This window comes from Falco naumanni, chromosome 1 (genome assembly GCF_017639655.2).
Source record: "Falco naumanni isolate bFalNau1 chromosome 1, bFalNau1.pat, whole genome shotgun sequence".
Lineage (NCBI taxonomy): Eukaryota > Metazoa > Chordata > Aves > Falconiformes > Falconidae > Falco > Falco naumanni.
The window spans coordinates 18,218,457-18,238,914 of NC_054054.1; the positions used below are offsets into that span (position 1 = coordinate 18,218,457).

Genomic DNA, 20,458 nt, shown 5'->3' on the forward strand with positions numbered 1-20,458 from the left:
CCCCCACACAAAGTTTTGTCCTTGTCATAGAGGTAGTTTCTCCACACCCATCGCAAGCACTGTGGCACCTTATTGTCGTTTATCATATCTCTCTCTCTGACATGTTTACCTTCCAGTGCTTCCAGCTGACATATTTTGAAAGCCAGCCTCCTCCTTTGCCCTCCTCCCCCCAGTACTGCCATGCTTTGCTTCAACAGGAATATGTGCAATGCAGAAGAAAACTGGCTTTAAACATCTCTATGCAGCAGGTGGAAAGACAAACGCAGGCTGCAGGGCAGCAGGATGAAGTGGCAATGCAGCATTTGCAACAGGACAGTACACTGTAGGGCTACACTTCAATCCATCAGAAATCTCTGAATCCAAGGACTTGAGTCTTCTGCACAGATGCACATTTATCATGTTGCTTTGCTTCCTCTCTTCTCTCCCTTCCTCCCATGCAGACAAAATGCAAACCCGAACTCTTCTCCCTATGTTTTGCCAGACAAACAGGCAGCTCAGAGCATCACAGGTCTGATTCCCCCACTGCTCTCACTGATTTTTGCTCAGAAGCTCTGCAATAATCTTGTGTCAAGCCACCTCATTCAGGCAGCCCATTCATGGGCTGTCATACAGAGGAGACAGTATCAGTCGGCCAGCTACAAACAAATGAACAAAGGAGTAAATAAATCATTCCTGGAATGTTGGCATCTGCATTGTTTAATGCTTTTGCTTCGGGTCTCTCATCTGCCCCTGCACACACAGCCCCCTTGACTTCTCAGAAACCATGGCTTCACGAACAAAGCAAAACACTGCAACAGAATGGACCTACCTTTACGGAAACTAAAACACCGCTTAATTCTCCTATAAGTAGTTTTAGGAATGAAAGGAGCTGCTGCTAAGGCACCTGGGCTGCGGACTCCAGCATTTCTGTCTTCAGGCATCATACAGGCCAGAGCCCCCACGTCCCTCCAAAGCTCTCCTTTACCAGCTGCATCCAGATGAAACACCACGACTGCTCATCATACTGACTGCTGAGGAGTTTTTATAATAGTGTATTTTCCTCTGGAGCTAGAAGATTTGTGGTCTTCTAGATCTTGGGTAGGGCTTGAAGTGATTTTAATGTTCTCTTCTCTGCTTCAATTTTGCTTTGGGGAACAATTTCCTTCCGTCTCTCTATTTCCTTTCGTTTCTTTTATTTCCTGCGGCAAGACAACTGTCTGTTATGCAATGCCACAACAAAAGAGTTTCAGCAAAAAGACGTATCTTCCATTCAAACAGTAGTGTCTGCACAGACAGAGGGGGAGAAAGACCTCTTCCTCCCAGCTGGAACAGGGGGTTGAGTGGCAGAGACTCCAATTCCACAGGAAAATGTTAGCGCTTCACGGCGCGCAAGGGGAGAGAGAAGAACAATACCAAAAAGGCCACTGAAGAAAACTCCAGGATACGACACTCCTTGCTGGCTCCCTTTATCTCTGCAACCGAGAAGCAAAAACAACAGCCCCTTCACCCGAAAGGCTCTCTGTCCATAACAGATTCCTTTCAAAAGGCCTTTTATATACCCAGCTCCCTGTCTGATGTTCTCATGGGCTTCTTGCTTGTTTTATTGCCTTCGAACTACCAGAAGCTCTCATGGGAGAGGCGCGTCAGATGCGGCAGCAGCGCATCTTTGCCGGCAGGATCCTGGGGAGCTGCTGAGGAATACGTGCCTGCACACGGGGATGCTCTGCTTGCTCGCTCCCTCCCGGTCCCATGCCTGGCAATGGCAGCCACGGCTGCTGCCGCCGCCTGCGCCAGCCCCTTGCGTGCAGCAGGTGCAGGGAAACGACGTAGAGGAGCGAGCCGCTGCAACGCAGGTCTGCCCGCTCCTGCGGGTGACTTTGCCTTGACTTCAGGCGGCTGCCGTGTGCGGCAGCTTGAAAAGCAAGCAGGCTGTGCCTGGCTCCTGCAGGAGGTGCCAGACCTTACACCGCTACCTCTGCTAAAATGCTTCTTTTCGCCTCCTCCCTCCTCCGTAGTTGCCAGCTCTGCAATTAAAGCTCAGGCCTTTCCCTCCTGTAAAAAACTGCCTTTTTAATCTAATCAGGAAAGGAATTTCGTGTGCAAACAGGCATTACGTGCCCTGGCTCATTTACATCTCTTTTCCCTTTCAGAATTTTTTCCACAGTCACTCTGTTCTTGCGGTGCAAAAAAAAAAGCTGTTTCTGATCACCTTAGCAGATTCCCACCCACCCCCCTCCCACCTTCTCTTTCTAGCACAGGTTAAGAAATAACAATTTAATGATATGGTTAATCATTTACAGAGCTCTTTGCTCTGGTACCAGGAGTCCTTTCCCACTGCCAGACAAACTTTAAATATTAGCGGCTCAGACACATCCATTGCACGTGCGTGCACGCACACACACAGAGCTTGCTTACAGTGCTTAAAAGAACCCGAAAATTCAAATATGTTACTCAAAGTGGCACTTGACTTGTATGACACCAGACTATTGTGGTTTACCATCTACTACTGAAATTTAGGAAGCTGATATAAAACTGGTGTTTTGATTTATTAGCTGTCTGAAATAATTTTGTGTTGCAAGTAATTACTTGTTATTGGCTAGTCATCATCACGGGACTGCAACTTTTCTGTATCTTGTTTATAGCGAATGTAATAAAAATATTTTTAATTCAGTGGCTACAGCTTACAAAGGCAGACTCTTAGACAACTTAACCCAGAAGTGCCCTTCTTTAGAAGGGTCAGACTGTTGCAGCAGCTGTAGCAACATGCATGCAGCAAGGAATTATACAGAGTGTGTCCAGCCATAGACAATTACAGCACAGTTAATAGGGTTACTGATAGCTCAGGCTGTCAGTTTAAGTAACAAGTAGTTAATAAAACGGGGGACACACTAGAAAAACAGTTCCTAATGGTGACACATCTCACTGCTTTTGCCTTGTTATCACGGTCAAACCTTACAGTGAATGCTAAACCCAAAACCATGACCCATCTATTCTCAAGTTTTCCAAGGAGTTAACTGTTTGCTTCCCAATACAAATAACCCTGAGTATTTGCTCAAGAAATCCAATAGGAAAAACAAAAAGATCATGCTTAGAAATGCTATAACTACAAATATATTTAAAATATGCAAATCAGCATGCAAAGCCTTCAGTGAGGTGCTTCCCTCAGTAATTTGCATTGAACACTCCAACAACATTGACGGTGTCCTCAGAATTTTCCTGGTGACTGGAAGGATTCCCAGCTGTAAACCAGAAATAGCTCTTGCCCTATAAAAGTAAATGAGGGGCTGGTGAAGAAAGCATAGGGTCAGGACTCTGGAGACTGTTTCTATTCATAGCTCTGTGCGTGGCTAGAAACAGAGTTTCACCTAATCTCAGCTCCCCACCTGTGAAATGCGGGCACTTCACTTGCAGAAGAAGTGCAAAGGTTGCTTTTCCTCATTATTTGCCAAAGAAAGATACTGTGGTGCTGGAAGCCAAGTGCAAAAAACTACAAAATGCTCTTCAAAAAATCCAGTTCTGTTATGCCCCCAAATGTATTGTTGCCACAGTAGCTTATGCTGCTACTGGACCGGAGCAAAAGAACACTGAGGAGCTCAACACTAGCCCTGCTTTACAAAAAGGAAGTTGGGGATGGGTAATCTTCATGCTATATAAACAAGCAGACTTCCTACCTAGCTTTGTTGCAGAAGACAGTGCTCCTCGCACCTCCCCTGTCCCAAACCAACTCAGTATGCCTGTAGAAGGTCACACCTTTTGAGACACTTTGTGAGTTTTAGGGTTTGTTCTTTTTTGTTTTGTTAACCATCCTCCTATAAGACCTACATGCCCAGGTCTTATTAACCTATAGGGCCAGATCCCAGTAAGATGACAGCTTAGCACCATCTTTCCAGTGCGCATTTCCCCAGGAGGAGCCAAAGAGAAGACATTCCTGTTTGAAGAGGTGCCAGGCAGGCCCCAGCTGACCAACTCCCTCAGAACAGCCTACCAGAGAAGCCAAAGCCTTCTCCTAAGAACTGTGTGGCCTGAATAAAGCACAATGGAAATTGGGTAGTTTACAAGAAAAGTTTTGATTAAAATGATAGTTGACTTCAACCCCTTCCCATCCTCTCTCCTGTGGTCCACCTGGCAGCTGAGAAAAAGACATTTGCAGTCAGCAATCAGAGTTTTCAGTGATAAATGTGCTTCTTGGTCATGAAACAGCACAGGCAATCCTGCCTTGCTTTTCCAGCAACCTGCGAACAAGACCAAAAAGCGTCTGATGCAATACAGGTGCTCCTTCACAGTGAAGAAATATTTCTGTCCCCAAACTTGGAGATTTGAGAACTCCAAGGAACAGACTGATTAACGTCATGACATTTTGTGCAAGGATATCAATCATACTTGTATTATAATATTATAGACATTATCACCAGAATAATAATGATGAACACGATGATAAAAATGTGCAGCCCATTCAACATAAGAGAGCTTTTCTAAAAGACAACTAGACATCCAACAATAAATTTTGATCCAGTACTACTAAGTATGCCAATCAAAAGAAGTGCACTATTAGCACTATACAGCTAGTATGAATATTCTGAAGGTTATATTGGAGTGCCTACCTTTATATAATGATATTACTCGTCTTAGCTGTCACTTGCAGGAGAATCACTGACAGCTTCTTACAACAGGCAGTCATGAACGAAATGGATGGTCTTTTAGCTGGTGACCAAAGGAATTACCCCCCACTTCTTCCTGTGAGAAAGCTGATTTCATAGAAGACCAACCTTCTGTGAAAATTTCCCATTGCCTTGGTAGTGCACTATTATGTGCTATCCTCACCAACGAAGTGGTACCAGTTTAAAGCTTTTAAATTCAGCACTCTGCATGGGAACATGCCCAATACCTGCACTGCAAATGAAAAGAAAGGGTTTACTCCACTTTTTTTGAAAGATCTAGACCATCCTCCTCCACTTCAAAACTCTGGCTGTGACTAAGACAACAGAAGAACCATTATGTGCCTTTCTGTATCTGGGAGCCTCGCGTGTTCAGTCACTGACTCACCTCCTCCAAATGGTGCCCATATAACCCTGCGAATGGATTTCACCCAATCCTCCATGTCATTCTGCGTGCTCGCCATAAGAAGGTACGTCTCATGATTAGCTGTCATCCGCTCTCGGTCTCCTCCTGCAACAGAAGATAATTGCACTTATAAACCCTTTTGCTTTCCTGCCCAGCCAAGTTCCTGCCAGACGGACTGCTGAAAGCCATAATAGCAGCTCCATAGCAAGCAGACACAGATACTATGCAGTGGAGTGTTTATCATCAGACACGGCATGAAAAGAAGGTCCTGTAAGTACATTCCCCATCAGACAGCAAGAAGTTGTCATGCTTCCAAAAGGAAATGAGAGGATAAATGTCATTGGTAAACAAAAACAGCCCCATGGCGTTCCAAGAACCATGGGGGCCTGCACTCATCTGTAACTTGATATACGCACTGGAAATTTTGCAGCAGTTATTGTACCATGATGGAGAGAGTAAGTACAGAGAGAGATAAGCATGCTTTGAACAAGCGAGGATGAATCCATTTTTATTTTCAGGAACACAATGTGTCACATTCATGACAATGACATTTGATATACCCAAGCGTTGCTGTGAATCTCTAAGGAGAAGGCAGCCAACACTAGCAGCTGACACGGTACAGCCCACTGCCTTGGATGGGTCTGATGAGAATCAGATTAAGAGGGAACACGCTGCCTTATTATCCTTTATTCAACGGATGGATCAACACTAAGAAGGTCAAAACCAGAACTTGGCTTGCCACAGCTCCAGGTTTTTACACTTCTAGTACTGCTTCGCCTCCATCCTAACAGGTACTACGTTAGTGCCAGAGCACATGGGGATTCAAGCCACCCTTCCAGCACTGTAGAAGCAGCAAACCCTTCCAGACAGATAGTGCCAGACATTCTGAAGCCCTTGCATTGAGCCACACACACACAAACAGGATGCACCTAGAAGTCTCCCGAGTTCTGTATTGATCTCTTTCCAGCTTCCTCCATCCCTATTTTTTATTTCAGTCATACCTGAGGCATCTCAGTTCATTACAGCAGGAATACTGCTTCTGAGAGGTCTTCTGAAGAGTTCCATGCTCAGTGCGGCACATTGGAACAGCTATGTTTCTAAAGAGAAATTTTTTAAGGGCTATAAGATCTAACCACAACTTCCTGGCCCAACCGTTCTGCATGAACCTAGTTGTATAGTCCACACTTTACAGAATTAGGATACACAACTGTGAAAGGGACTTAACTGAAAGTTGGTGAACAGAAAAGCTGGATTTTTCCCAGACATGGGCAGATCCTACTCAAGACTTATTCTTAAGGTTTACATAATTATTCAAAACTTAAATTTAGAGATAAAGAGAGACTCTGGTTCTCTACTGTGAAAATACAGTAATTTATATACCATCTATTCCCCCCAAAAGGCATCCAAAGAAGTAATGCAACAACCTGAAGCACAATACATTTTAGGCTATACCACAGTTTAAAAGTCTGAAGAACACTAGTTTTCATCTAAGACATAGTTAGAAGGTAGGGATGAACTATTTTAAGCACCAACACTAGAGAAACATCAGCATGAGCTAAACTGCATTGTATGTTTTTGGAATCTTTCCAGTGACCATCATAAGAATTGGTAGAAAACATGAGTCTAACTTATATGCTATGTTCCATCATTTTTACCTTTCAAGAAGCAGAGGATAAGGGTATGGGGAGCAGGAAGCATTAGCATTCCAAATGGTAGCACTCCCCATCAACCCTGCCCAACAGAAAGCACGCAGTCAGGCCCTGGAAATTTACTCCCCATCCTATACCTTTTACACAGCCATTATGACCAGAAAGGGGACAGGTCTCTCTAACTCAAGCACGAAGAGTAGACATGATACTGTATACTGTCTACTTACACTGGCATATTTTACGCATCATCTAGAGTTCTCATCCTGAAAAAAACCCAAAATAAGATACAAACAGAAAGCCTCAGTATGTTGCCACAGCTATTAAATACAATAGTAACAAATATAGTATAGAGAAAAAGCATGCAACACAGTTGGGCACTTTGTGTGGCTGATAAAAACTGAAGAAAATTATACATATATACTTTCACATTGTACTGCAGTTTTTTGGGTTGGTTTTGTTTGTTTTTTTTGGGGGGGGGGGGGGTTTGTAGCTGGACCAGGATTCTATAAGATGCTGTACAAAAAGACACATTCATACAAAATACATATCAGATCCAGGAATAAAACAAGAGGTGACCTGATTTTCTTACTAAAGAGACAACAAAAAAAGATGACAGCCATAGCCACGTGGTGGTGGTCCTCAGTTGTCTTCCACATACTTTTAATAGCCTGCGTATTTAAATTCAGCAGGGTATGTGATATTTACTCAGTTACCACGTTATGACAAATGCGGGGGTGTTCTCCATATAAACTAGATAAATCCCAGAAGTCTAGATAGTTAATTTACAGTGTGGATTCCAGAGCAGTACTCTAAACAACTCAGGTAAACACCCACTCAGCTAATACACAATGTGTGTTTAATTTTCTAGAGAAGGAAAACATAATGTTTGGTTACATTATCTTTTGGTATGAGAGAGAAAAGCTTTCCTAACAAAAGGAGCTTCACTATTTTATAGCAATTCTGCATCTGTCTACTTTGTAATTCAACTCCTTTCCTTCACACAACAGTATGAGACCTTGCAGGATTCTTCTACTTATGCATTCCTTTAGTTTTTATGCAAGAACTAAGGCCTCACTAGAAGATTTTATGGATACAATAACACGTGTTGTATTTGTGTTTTACCAAAAATGTTAATTTTTAGTGGATCTATATTTTAAATACAAAATTAACCAGCTCAGAGGGACAGACAAGAAGAAATTACCATGATTCAGGAAAGAGCCATCTCAGATAAGCAGTATCAGATAAATAAAAATAGAATTAGAAGGATCTTTCCAAATCTTCAGTAGGTTCACAGGACACTTCTGAAAGACGCTGTTTAGAATCTCCACTTCACGTGGTTTTTTTCCTTTATGACAGTATTGTTATGATCATAACAAAGCACGAATAGATCACAACCTCCAAAAATCAGACATCTATTCATACCACAGATACTAGCAGTAAGTACGCCAACTTGAAAACGGTGCTCAGCATGAAGTCCGTTAAATGTGCGAATGCATCCTTACTCCTTTCCCTTTGGGTGTCCAAATCATAATGTATTTTACCTGTATTGTTACATAGCTCCACATTATGTCTTCTCAAATTTGCTTTTCTGCATTTCCAGTCCAAGTACAAGAAATGCCTAATCTTGTGTGTCACGGCCTGCTTGTGAATAGCCAACTTGAGGGTCTGGAATATGACCTCTGCTTTTTTCCTTTTTTTTTTTTTTTTTTTTTCATCTTTCCCCCTTGTTACTTTGCAGGTGTCATAGGACCTGGAAGGAGCAGAACCCAGTCTACTTGACAGAAGAAGTTGACTCTGGCGTACTGAAGATGAAAACCTGCTGTTTACACAACTGCTGTGTATATCCTCTGTCTTCCAGCCTCTGGTAACAGCCAGAAGTAATTTGATCTATACTGTTTCTCAAAACTACAATATAGTTTCATGTATTTTTATTCCTGCAGCTATAACCAATCCCTAATCTGTTTTATTTTCTTGGCAGCATCAGAAATGAGTTCTTATTTATTGAAGAAATCTAACCATAACATCTATTTGAAGTGGAAATGGTGAAATAGCACAATGCCATGATGAATCTTCCACTTCGAACGTGTCAGATATCCCCTCCTGCCCTCTGGCAGTAGCCATGACTTACAGGTTCCCAAGCGCTTCGTCCTGCCTCCTTTGGGGACTTAGTAACCAGTAAATACAGACTGCCGCTGTGCTTTCTCATCAGGACAGCCTGTAACCACTCAGCCCCATGCTGGGCGCAGCTTTCTGCACCGAGCCAGCGCTGCTTTGATACAAGCAAGGCGAGGTATTTTAAGAACTCTTGCCAGCAACCGGAAAAAAACGGTTAAAATACGGAGAGGCCAATTCCTGCAGGGATCCACTCTGCAGGGGAAAAGAAAGGGAACAGCCTGCGCTTCCTCATACAGCAGCACCACACCACACACTCGGAAAAGCATGAAGAGGTGGTGACTGAATTTAAGAGTGATTGTTTCCTGAAATACCAGGCTCAACAGCTCTCCAGCTTTTTACCTTCAATCAATTAAATGTGAATGCACAGACCTTTTGCATTCAGCTGCGGACTGGGGGGATGTAGAAGTCCTGCAAGACAGTTTTTCTTTGTAGTCTCTTCCTGTCTAACCCAACACCTTACTCTTACCTGAATGTACCCAGGCCAAACTCCACATGAAATAGTTGCTTGTCCTTTAGAAAGCATCTTGGATTTCTTGCAAACAGTAGTTACAGCATTCTTGAGAATGGAATGTGAAGGGATTAAATTCATACCAGCTGTTTAAAAGAGAGTTTTTTCCCAAGAGGAACATAACATCAAAAACTAGGATTAATCTGATTTTTCAGGCACATGCTAAGCCAAGCAGCCAAGCATATGTTCTTACAGATGTGTTGGTGAAGAGGATGTAGGGGCATTGAATTTCTGCCTGTCAGCTGGGGACTGACTTCTGATGATGCAGGTGTAACACAGAGCTTGCAGACAAGAGCTGGGGGCATGGCTTTTGGTTTTTCTGTTGTTTTATTTGGTTGGTTATAATTCTTAAAAGCTTTATTCTGCACATGCCTGACATTGCTCTTGGTCTTCCTGACTGTGTAAAACTTTACCAAACATTTGGAGCACGGTCTTGGTTCAGCTAGGATGAAAAAAGGAGTACACAGCCAAAGTTCCAGTCATTGCCACCTTCTTCTTTTATCACAAAATTAAGGTAGTCTGGAGAACCAAGGTCTTAATGGTGCTGCAAAAACTCACACTGAAAAGGACAAGCCACACTATGATTATCAGAAACAAATACTCTGTATTTACAGGAGTTTCAGCATTACTTTTGAAGTGACTTTTTACAAAATATATGCTGTATCTTCTCATCAGAAGAGACCTGCTCCATGGAAACTATACAGAACATCGTATTTTCCAGCAACACTCAACTTCCTTACAACTTTCATGGCACAGCTTGTAGAAAACCTCTATAACATGAAGGAGGAAAGATGTCTGTGAACTGAAGATGTGATGTTGAACTTTGTGAAGCTGAAAATCAACTGGGAAGGCTAAGACCAAGGCAGGTGAGGGGAGAGAGCTTGAACATGGAGTATAAAAGAAAGCACCCTGGAAAGGTCTCTATTTAAGAGACATTATCAGAGCCACCAATGATGGAAACCTCAAGAGCCAAGAGAAATACAAAACTATCACTAAGGTAAACTGAGGAAGTTACAGGCTCCTTTGCATGCTAACCAATCAAATCCTAAAATGTCCGATCATTTTATCTTGCGCTGATCTCCCCAGATACTAAATTAAAGATACAACGTGTCAAGTCTAGCATTTCATTCAGATCCACAAAAACCACTGTCTGGCTTAAGATCAAAGAGATTTGGGCAATCACGTACTTAGCTTATTATTTGATGACTCCTGAAATTTTAGGATCCATGTTTTGAAGACCCTCATGACAAAACCAAGTGCACAAACTTGGTTTTAGAAAAAAAAACCCAAAACTTACGCTAATAAATTAAATATTGTCACTACTGTAGCATTTCTTAGTATCCATCTCAAGAGATGGTGAAAAAGAAGCTGAAACATTTCACTTACATATGAAAAAAAACCCAAGAATTTAGATATACCAATAATTGAAACAACAAACTTCTCACTGGCCCTATTACGCAATATATGGCAAACAAGTTTCCAAAGATCATAAAGATATTAAGAAGAAACCCCTATGTACTTTACAAGTCTTAATAGTGTTAGGTGAAATAATATGTTGGCTCGTTTTCCACAGATGTCGAGATGGATAAATCCATCTAGATGGCTAGATGTTACAACGCATGAATTGCTATCATAAGAATTTAACTCCTAAGCATTTTCAAAAGGTGTTCCATAAAACTTGAAAAATACCCTCTGTTATTTCTTTTAAAACAGAGCAGTTAGCAGACCCAGTTGATTATTTTGATCTCCACTACATACTTGCATTGCCTCTAAAGCCTTGATGACAGGTAACAGACTGAGTGGAGGAAGATATACAGATTACAATTTCAATTCTTTTACCCAGGACTGTCCTATTACATTTTCTATTCCTCTTTGGCTCAATACTGCTCTGTCTTCTTAAAGGATATGACTGAATCACCTACATATTTTAAATGACTAATATCACCACCACTGAGAAACCTCAGCTTTGAAATATAGTTATCAAACTCACCATTGTTTTACCACCCAACTACATCAAGTGCACTATTAAATTTCTCTCTTCACAAAGAAATAACACATTTCCTAAAGAGGAGAATTAAGTAACTGCAAACAAGGCAATAATGAAGATACTACTTTTTAAACACTTCAGTACAAATACAGTTTTCTGCTGCTAAATCCAAGCTGATCTTTTGCATTAACAATCTTGAATCACAGTTTTCTGCACCAAGGGTGTATTTGGTTTTGGGGCATATTAGCTTTTCAACATGAAGGCTGCAGCCTAATTTAAGTGCTAAATGGGAAAAGACTGCTAACACAAGTACGTTCCCTGATGAGCATTGTGCTCTATCACAATTTCCCCACTTGCAGAATGCCTGGAAGACAGCAGGGCTTTTTCAGTAGAAGGAGTTGTTTTCATGAAGCTCTGAACCAGCTGCTGTTGGATCAGGAAATCAGGCTCAGGAAATGTATTCCTCACGTGTAACACAATGAATACTCTGTACAGGTAGCTTTCTTCTGTGGTGCAGAGCTACAGCTGCAGCACATCTGTCCGTAAGAGTAAGTTTATTGTCTTGCACAAAAAAAGTATAAAGTCAGTGCCACCTTTAAGCATTTTGTTTACTGCACAGCTACCAAGCGTTTCTCCTAACATAATAATTATTGCTTAAATACCTGAGCAAAAAAACTGTGATGCTTGCTCATTATTAGTTATAATTGTGTTATTATACATGTGAATTCAAATCATCCCTCGTACAATACAAAAGTGCTGATTTTTTTCAGAGACTTAATCTTTTCAGGCATGTCTTGTTCTTCCTCCCCCTTAATTTTGCTGCCCTTCCTTTATTCCTAGTTTGTACTTCCACTGTACTTGAGACTTCATAATTATCCACCTTATCCTCAGACACACATCCCAAGTGTACCCATTTCGTAGAGTCCGTTCCTCCTACCCTTCCCTGTCACCAAGATGCTGGTGCCAGCACAGTGAACTTTTGTATTTTGCCCTTCCTCAGCGCCATTCCCACCTGAAAAAGTCTCATCTCTCTTCTTGCTCAAGGCACACCGCCCAGAACATTTTGTTTACAGGTTGCATTAAAAGGCCATCAAGCTGCGTGGACTATCACAGCTCTATGCTTCACCAGCTGCTGAGCAGCAGCACACTTCGCTGCCTTCGTAGTTAATCAGTACCATGTGGAAGTCAGAGGCAACTTCTTTTGGAGTGTTGTTGATAGTTTTCAGCTTTCCAGAATTTTTCAATGTTGTCAGCATTGTTGTGATATAAAATGTGGTCTGAACAGTTATGTTTGCTGTTCTATTATTGTGAATGTCAGCTGTTTTCAGAGTTGCTGGTAGCATTTTCAGCACTCATTAATGATTCCACTTTCTTATTTATGTGGAAGTTCTGTCAAACCACACAACAGCAAAACCCCACATTTTTTTACATTTCTTTCAGCCATACTGAGATGAAATCACGTTTTTCTGCCTGTATAGTGAAGATTGTGATGAACTCACAGAAGCAGATGGATCAGGGGGAAAAAAGGTCAGATTTAAAGTATGTATTATATCTTTACAGAAAATAAATTGCTTCAGTGCAACTGACTGCAGATATCCTAAACACACACTCTGGCACTCACAACAAACCTAGCAAACATTCTGACAAAGCATGTATTGTAATTTTACCTGGTCTTGACATACTATTACACTTAGTGCAGGGAAGTGGAGAAATAATTTGGTGGATCCACAAAAGACACAGTCAGTAGCACTTCCCAAGAAGGCTTCTCACTCCTTGTCTCTTCTAATGGAATCTCACGTGAACTTTTTTGGTAAGAAGATGTGGAAAATATAAATAAACAAAAAAACCAGACACTGGCCATAAGAAACCCACTCCTCTATGTCCTTCATTACTACTAGGATTTGAAACATACATAATATTGATCCAGTTACAGAAAAAAAAACCAACATTGCAGGCCACACTCATCAATGGACACGTATAGTGCCATCATAGTGCCCTATTTTCAAAATTTCAATCACAAAGAGCTTTCCTTTGAAATTACGAGTTCAAGAAAGTAAAAACAAAGCCGTCCTGCCTAATGTCATAAACTATTAAAAATACACTGTGGCTTTTTTAGTCAAAACTTGTACATACAGAAGTTATAAAATCAAAATGTCAAGACTTTTTTTTTTTTTTTTTTTTTTGGACAAAGAAAGTGGTCTATGTCCGTATTTGAGTTTTCTTCCCCCATTCTTCTCATATTGTCAATAGTTTCCTGGGGACAGAGACAAAAGATTTGCTTTCTGAACTATAGCTTGGATTCTTACAGACTGAACTTACTGGTGGCCTTCCAGAAGACACAACAGAGAGAACATGGGTTTTTCAATGACTGCCATCCTCAAATGTTTCACTGTTTTATTTCTACTACCTTTGTATCAGGCTATGTCATTTCTACGTCTGGACTGCAATAACCGAGACAGGGGTGGATTGCTACAGCCAGGTCTCAGCTCTGTGGCACAGCTTTTCATACCCCCAGCCACTGACTACACAGGGTTGTATTTGATGCTGTGCCTAGAGGGTAGGTGATTTTAAGGAGAAATGCAGAGTTATTCAATCAGATGTCAAAAGTCCTCAGCACTGAGGAGTTCCACCAATAAGACATATTGTTTCTAATAGGAAAGCTTCACAATGCAACTGAAACCTTTTTCTGTTACGTGTATTACAGATGGGGGAGGGCAAAAGTACAGAAATGGCTCCACATTTAACTGCTTCATCTGCCTACTGTCTGCTATCTGTTCATTGGAATATTGCTGCAGTATCTACAGTTTCTCAAATTTAACAATTCTTAGCCCCTAAAAATACTATTTTACTTACTCCTTCCAAAACTAGTTAAAATATGTGGAAAAATATGGCTTGTTATATGACTTGCCAAGAGGAATCAATATATTTATGTAGTTGAGAATGAGTGTGAGGGTCACAATGTCAAACGTTAATGGTGGTGCCGGACTTAGTAGATGACTTCACCGTTACCTGTTGTAACTGGTTTATTCTAAAGAGAAAAGCATAAATACAAATTATCATAGCACACTTATTTTCTCTGTCCTACATGATACACCTTAAACATAAATTAGTGCACTCCTGTCACTTGACAACAAGAACCTTCTTCAAAGCATCTCAAGTTGGACACCCAAAATGACCATCATGTCACTTGAAATTTGGCTGACCTCTAAGTTTATTCTAGAGAAAGTCTCTGCAAATATATATCCATCTCAACTTCTAAGGAGAGAGGGGAAAGCGCCCCATGGATTTGCTGGTCGAGACATAGTCAATGATGTTGAAAGATGCTTTAGAGGAAGTTAACTGCAAGGACTCTGTTTTGGCAAAATCAAGATCCTGGAGCTGTTGCTGCTAGAGAGATGGCTGCTCTGTGCTTCAAAATGCTTTCTTTGGTTTTCAGCCTCACATCATGAATTGCACTGAAATGCAAAGACTCAACTTGAAATGGATTATTTTTAAAGTTTAAAGTTCAGTTCCACATCACATATTGGTATGGCATTTTACCGAGAAGGAAATTAAAACTTCTGATGATTTTAAGTAAGGAACAATCAATACCTGAACATCCTCAAGCATAAATTCACCCAGGGACTGGGAGGACTTGCCTATATACATTGGCACATGAACTTTAGGTGGCAAAACTAGCATGCCAAGATGCCAGACCTAGGTTGTCCTCAGAGTCTAACAAGAACAACACTCAAAGCACATGCTCACTTCATCTCTTCAGCATCTACTCATGAAGCTCTGCGATCCTCTTGAATATGGACTATCCTGAGCTTTCAGCAGGTCCCAGTCAAGATGCTCTCTTACCAGTCTAAACGCGCTCTTGTGTGCACAACACAAGGCTGGGGGGGATTAACTCAGTACAAACCAAAGATGAAGAGCTAAATACTTGTGGTATTTCTTTAGAAAGGTGCCAGCCAAAAAGAAGGCTTTGGTTAGGATGTAACTATCTGGTATCCTGGGACAATCAACTGTGGCTAAGCCCTAATTTGAGCCAGTCTTCTAAATCCTGTCTCATACAGTGGCCTATGGCCATTGCTGCATGCAGACAACCAGACAATGCTATTGTTTATTAATTCTCAGGGAATAAAACTGACCTGTCAAGCACAGAAAATGTTGTATTTCTGCTAATTTTACGGACAATTATATTGTAAACAGACAAAAAAGATACTGTGTTTCCAACAGCTTCCAAGAAAAGCAGTTTCCCTTCTCCAGCAGGAACTGACCGTACTCTTCCAACTTCTGGACACAGTGCTTTCCAGTCTGCACTGAATTACGCCCAAACATAGAAATACTTCATTTCTCCAGAGAGCAGTCAGTTATTTCAGCTCATATCTGACTTCAGTTTTGATCACAGATAAAAATAGTAGCTCTTTGTGGCATAGATAGAAACCCAAAAGGATGCAAATATCCTAACTGAGCAAGTACATATTACGCATACACACAATTTCATCATAACACCACTTGTTTAGTAACGCAAAGTCATGTTTTTAGCAGTTTAGAAAATAAATCAAGAATTAGTTATTCAATAAAACATATGGGCTAACCGACATATGCAGAAGACTATTCAAGAAGACACAGTCAAGTATCAGCATAACACTGTCTTGGTTATCTAAAGTAGCATGAGATTTTAGCCATTAGTTCAGGACCTTTATTACACAGCTGCTCTGAAATCAACCATTTCCAGCAACACTGTGCCTCTCAGCACCATTTTGGGATATCAGTTCAATATTAAACTCAGACAGAACATGCCATTTAATGAATTATCAGCTCAATTCTCCAGTCCTTTTAATGTCTCTGAAGTTTCTAATACAAGTACAGCTTTGCTCAAGAAATAGCCACCAAACAGCAGTTATCTGCAGAGTACAGACAGTGCTTATTGTTGTGTAAATCTCCACACCTTGCAGTACAGCAGATCAAGCTAAGAATGAGCAGAAACCTAATTTCAGCTTTGTTTTGTTATATATATGCCACAGACAGACACATGTTGATAATACGGTCCACATTTCCCCTTCTCATTCATGGGCACAGCATGATCCAGAGTGCATATATTTCTAATTTGGGTAGGTCTATACTCTTGCCTTGACACCTGGCGCCTATATACCACAGGATGTCTTTCTCAGACAGAGATCACTTGGGTCTCATTTCTGGCAGTGTACGCTAACAGAAAGTACTTGCAAGGAGAAACCCAGTATATTTTGAGGTACTGCTTTTTAAAGGGCATTATACAGGATGAAATGCTAACTTGGTTGACAATACAGAAAAAATGTTAAATGGATAATATACATACATCTTCACAGATAGATCTTGTACAAAGAAAATGTTGTCTTATGTCTACTTGCCATTTCTTTGAAACACTGGAAGAGGACCACTGATGAGGTGAGACTCCTGCCAGCCACAGATCTGTCTCTGACAGGTGAAGATGGCCCCTCCTTCTCTCTACACTGACACTCGGTCAACTTCCCACACAGAAGAAATCCACAGAAACCATGACACACATAGCAAACTCAAAACCTCTTTGCCAGCAGCATGCACAACATGGGAGATGCCCATTGTGGGTCCACTCCTCCTTAGGAAAAGTACCAGGAATTCTTCAGTCCCAAGAAATGAAACAACACTTGAAGACTGATGCCACCTGTATGAACAAGGAAACAGCAGACATCAATGCCCTCCATCAGGCAGACATGGCAAGGAGGGATAATATTATGCTTAAGTCCAACAGTAGGTGTTTGGCATAAAGGAAAATTGTTTCTTGTTTCACAAGTACATCACTGGGCTAGTCAGAGAGGGCCTATCAAAGACTTTAGGCTCAGCTAGTCATAGGCTTGAATGGTTTCAGGGCCATTGTGAATGAGTGGAGCTTCAACTCCTCATACCAGTGGTTTTGCCCCCAGATCCTCATTCCATCTGAGAACAACTCACAGATATGCTCCTACGATACACTTTAAGAAAGCAATCAGATAGTTAAATCTGAAGCAGTCACCATTCTTTCTATGGCAAGGAAGAACTGTCAGAATGTGATTCATCTGAGCTATCTTTGGAGCCTCTTCTAGGATGAGATGAATCATACTGTAGAGATGTCACTTCTCTTCTGAGCCATTCATGCAGGCACACTCGCACACTCACATTAGCTTTGTGAGTTCATGGATGTGTGCACACGCATGCTTTAAGGATTCATTTCTACATGTGAATGTTAGCACCTTGTTCCTTGGGCTGTTTTGGACCACACACCAACTTTTAGACTCACATGATTGTGAGGACGCAAAGAAATACTAGCATTTCTTAAATGGCTGGTGGTTGAAAACATATCCTTCAACATCTACTAATGATTTCCTTAGTAAGAAATATCAGAAAATGTACAAAGTAAGTAAACTTTAATTAAGCAGAAAAAGTTAATCAGACACTTGCTCTTCCTACTAGGAAATAAAGAAAAACTTCATATAATAAAAGTCATGATAGTGCATGAGAGGTAACCACTACGTATTTCTGATTTTGGCACATGATTTTTGGCAAAATTCTGTGCATTGGTGGAAGGATTCAAACTCTGTTAATAGGAAAAGTGACAAAAAAAATCCATCAGTGACAACCTGGACACCAGCTGGATAATATTGAAAAGATGGCATCTATCCTTCAGGTAATCACTGACCCTCTCTAGAAGCACAAAGCCTCAACCAGGAAAAATTGATAAGCTTGGGGTAAGGACTTAATGATGACATGCAAATATCTGCTGCTGACCAAGAGACAGGAATTTAACTGCCATCAGTTCCTTTGAAAAATTTACTGTTCTTAACCACATCCCACACTGTAAACTGAGGCCTCTATATAGAAGATAGTACAACTTTCTGATGTCCTCACAGAGTAACAGAAGAGCATGCTAATGTTAGTTGGAAGTTAGCAAAAAATATTCCGCTGAAATTTAACAAGATTCTCTAGCTATGTTGAAAGCTACAAAATCATTGAATAGTAAGTTATTTTCATTTGATGGATTCTTTAAAATTCTGCCTTACGCTTAGTTTAAGTTTATTAATTCAATCAAAGGGTTACTCATTCATTGACAAGTTACTGTTCGCTAAGGATGTTATTCCATATGGAGAGTATGGAATATACTTTTGTTATGTGTGCTGAAGACAGAGACAGCAAGCAACTGTCCCTAAACCATGCAGCATATATGGCAAAAGATGTTTTTATAAGAACAGGAATAAAAATTATATGATAAGATAGAAGTCAGTAAGAGATATTTGCCAGTAAGATGACTAAACTCATCACCGAGACCTCCTATTCCTAATATAGTGGGAACTGCAGGATCCCATATCATGCTGTGAATGGAAGTTGCCAAATCCTAAGTGATTTTTTTGAGAGGTGACTGGTATCTTAGACTCTCTCAGTATCAATGGCACAGCTTCAACTGGCAAGTATCAGAAAGCTTGTCAGAGAGATGGCTCTTGTAATGTTTTCCACATAATTTCTAGAATTTAAGTTTTCTGATAGGGATACAAACTCTCTGATGTTTTTCCAAGCTGAAATGCTGAGCCCTTCCTTCTGAACTACGCCGAGGCACTCACCACGGGCAGAGGGAGGCTGCCCTCAAGAGCAGGGTGTTTTTAAGTGACACAACCCAATGTAGGGGCACAGCTGTGCTCCAGAGAGCTGAGCAGGTAAGCCTGACACAGCGCTTTAAAATTATTTCTCCAAGTATTTTTTGGTGTAGCCAGCAGCTGCCAAAGAAAGAGAAGTTCCCTATCAGAATGAAAGCCAAGTTGCTTCTCCCATGTGCTACAGAACAGCCTCAGACTTTACTGGATGCTGTGGTCAATCTATCAGACACACCACAATTCGCCCCCCCCCCCCCCCCCCCCCCCCATTTGAAATAATTTCCTCCCTTGCAGTTTTCTGTCCGAAGTTAAACGCTCAGTTTAACACTGTTTTATGCACCCACAGAGCTAAACTGTAAGTTTGTTACCTAGCCCAAAGCCAACAACAGCAGGCGGTGCAGTGGCCTCTGAGCAGCCTGTGGGAACAACTGCAGTTTGGGGGTGCTGCTGCTCCTACATGGAGACTGAGTGCAACCAGTCTCACTCCACCCTTCTCTGAAGGGCTGCTCAGCCAGTACCAGGAGATGCAGGAGAAGTGCTTTCTTACATAGCTGTGTCTGCTTCTGTTTTCAAAATGAAAAATGAAAGAGAGCAAATGAAAATACTTGAAAGATGATGTTTAGATGAGACCCATCCATGTGTTGCACTTTCAGCACCGTTTTTACTTCCTTTCAAAGAATTCATCTTCAGAACATGTCTATGGTCAGAAATATGGCATCTTTATGAGTAAAATAATAAAAGCACCTAAAAGGTAAATAATTTTTTTCAAAGCTTTACAGGAAAAAAAAAAATATCTACTGTACAGCTCTGGGACAAACAGAGTAATATAATCTCTAGGGCTGTCCTTTCTTTGCAAGCACACTTCCCCTGTCACTTTCCAGACTCTCAAGAAAATAAATTGGATACAAAGTCAATTTGAATGTTCAGGTTTTTAAACTGATTACCTAGTTCTCTGTTTCTGTGAGCATTCTACTGTAAATACATTTACTGATAACAAGGTGAACAGGAATACAGTTTCCATCCCACATGCTACGTTTTGAAGTTGTAAGCACAAATATTCCTGGAAGAACTACACAGTAACTCTATTCTGCAATAGAAAAACCCAAGCTGATTACGGCTAATTAAACAGGGAAAGAGACTAAAACTTACTACAAACTTAATTTTGCAGATCTCTATAAGAGATCTGCTTGCCTTAGACAGATGGTCAATATCCAGTTAATCTTACCATGTTCCTTATATATTAAATACGTCAGCTGATGCCCAGTATTACAAATTACTCTGTGACTACACAGCACTGCAGTGGAGAGACTAATGCTTGACTGCCCGGTTTTGAGCAGAAAACACTTGTTCAAAATGAATGGCACGAGAACTGACCTGAGTGACCAAAGGACACCCTGATAAAAAGACAAGAAGCCACATTACTCCACAGTTTATCTGTCTGGAGCTGCTACAGTACCCACAGATGGAGAAA

At 41.0% G+C, this 20,458-nt stretch overlaps 1 protein-coding gene across 4 annotated transcripts in view; it reads right to left on the reverse strand.

The window, feature by feature from the left end:
* The window catches only part of ARHGAP24 (Rho GTPase activating protein 24), a 219,548-nt gene that overhangs the window by 30,954 nt on the left and 168,136 nt on the right, over positions 1-20,458 (reverse strand). For 2 of the 4 annotated variants that reach the window (XM_040583303.1, XM_040583323.1), the window contains one exon: positions 5,023-5,145. In XM_040583303.1, the coding sequence (XP_040439237.1) occupies positions 5,023-5,145 (123 nt within the window). Of the gene's footprint in view, positions 1-808; positions 2,177-5,022; positions 5,146-20,458 lie in introns of those variants that run through there. The other 2 variants (XM_040583331.1, XM_040583313.1) reach the window with 2 other exon arrangements.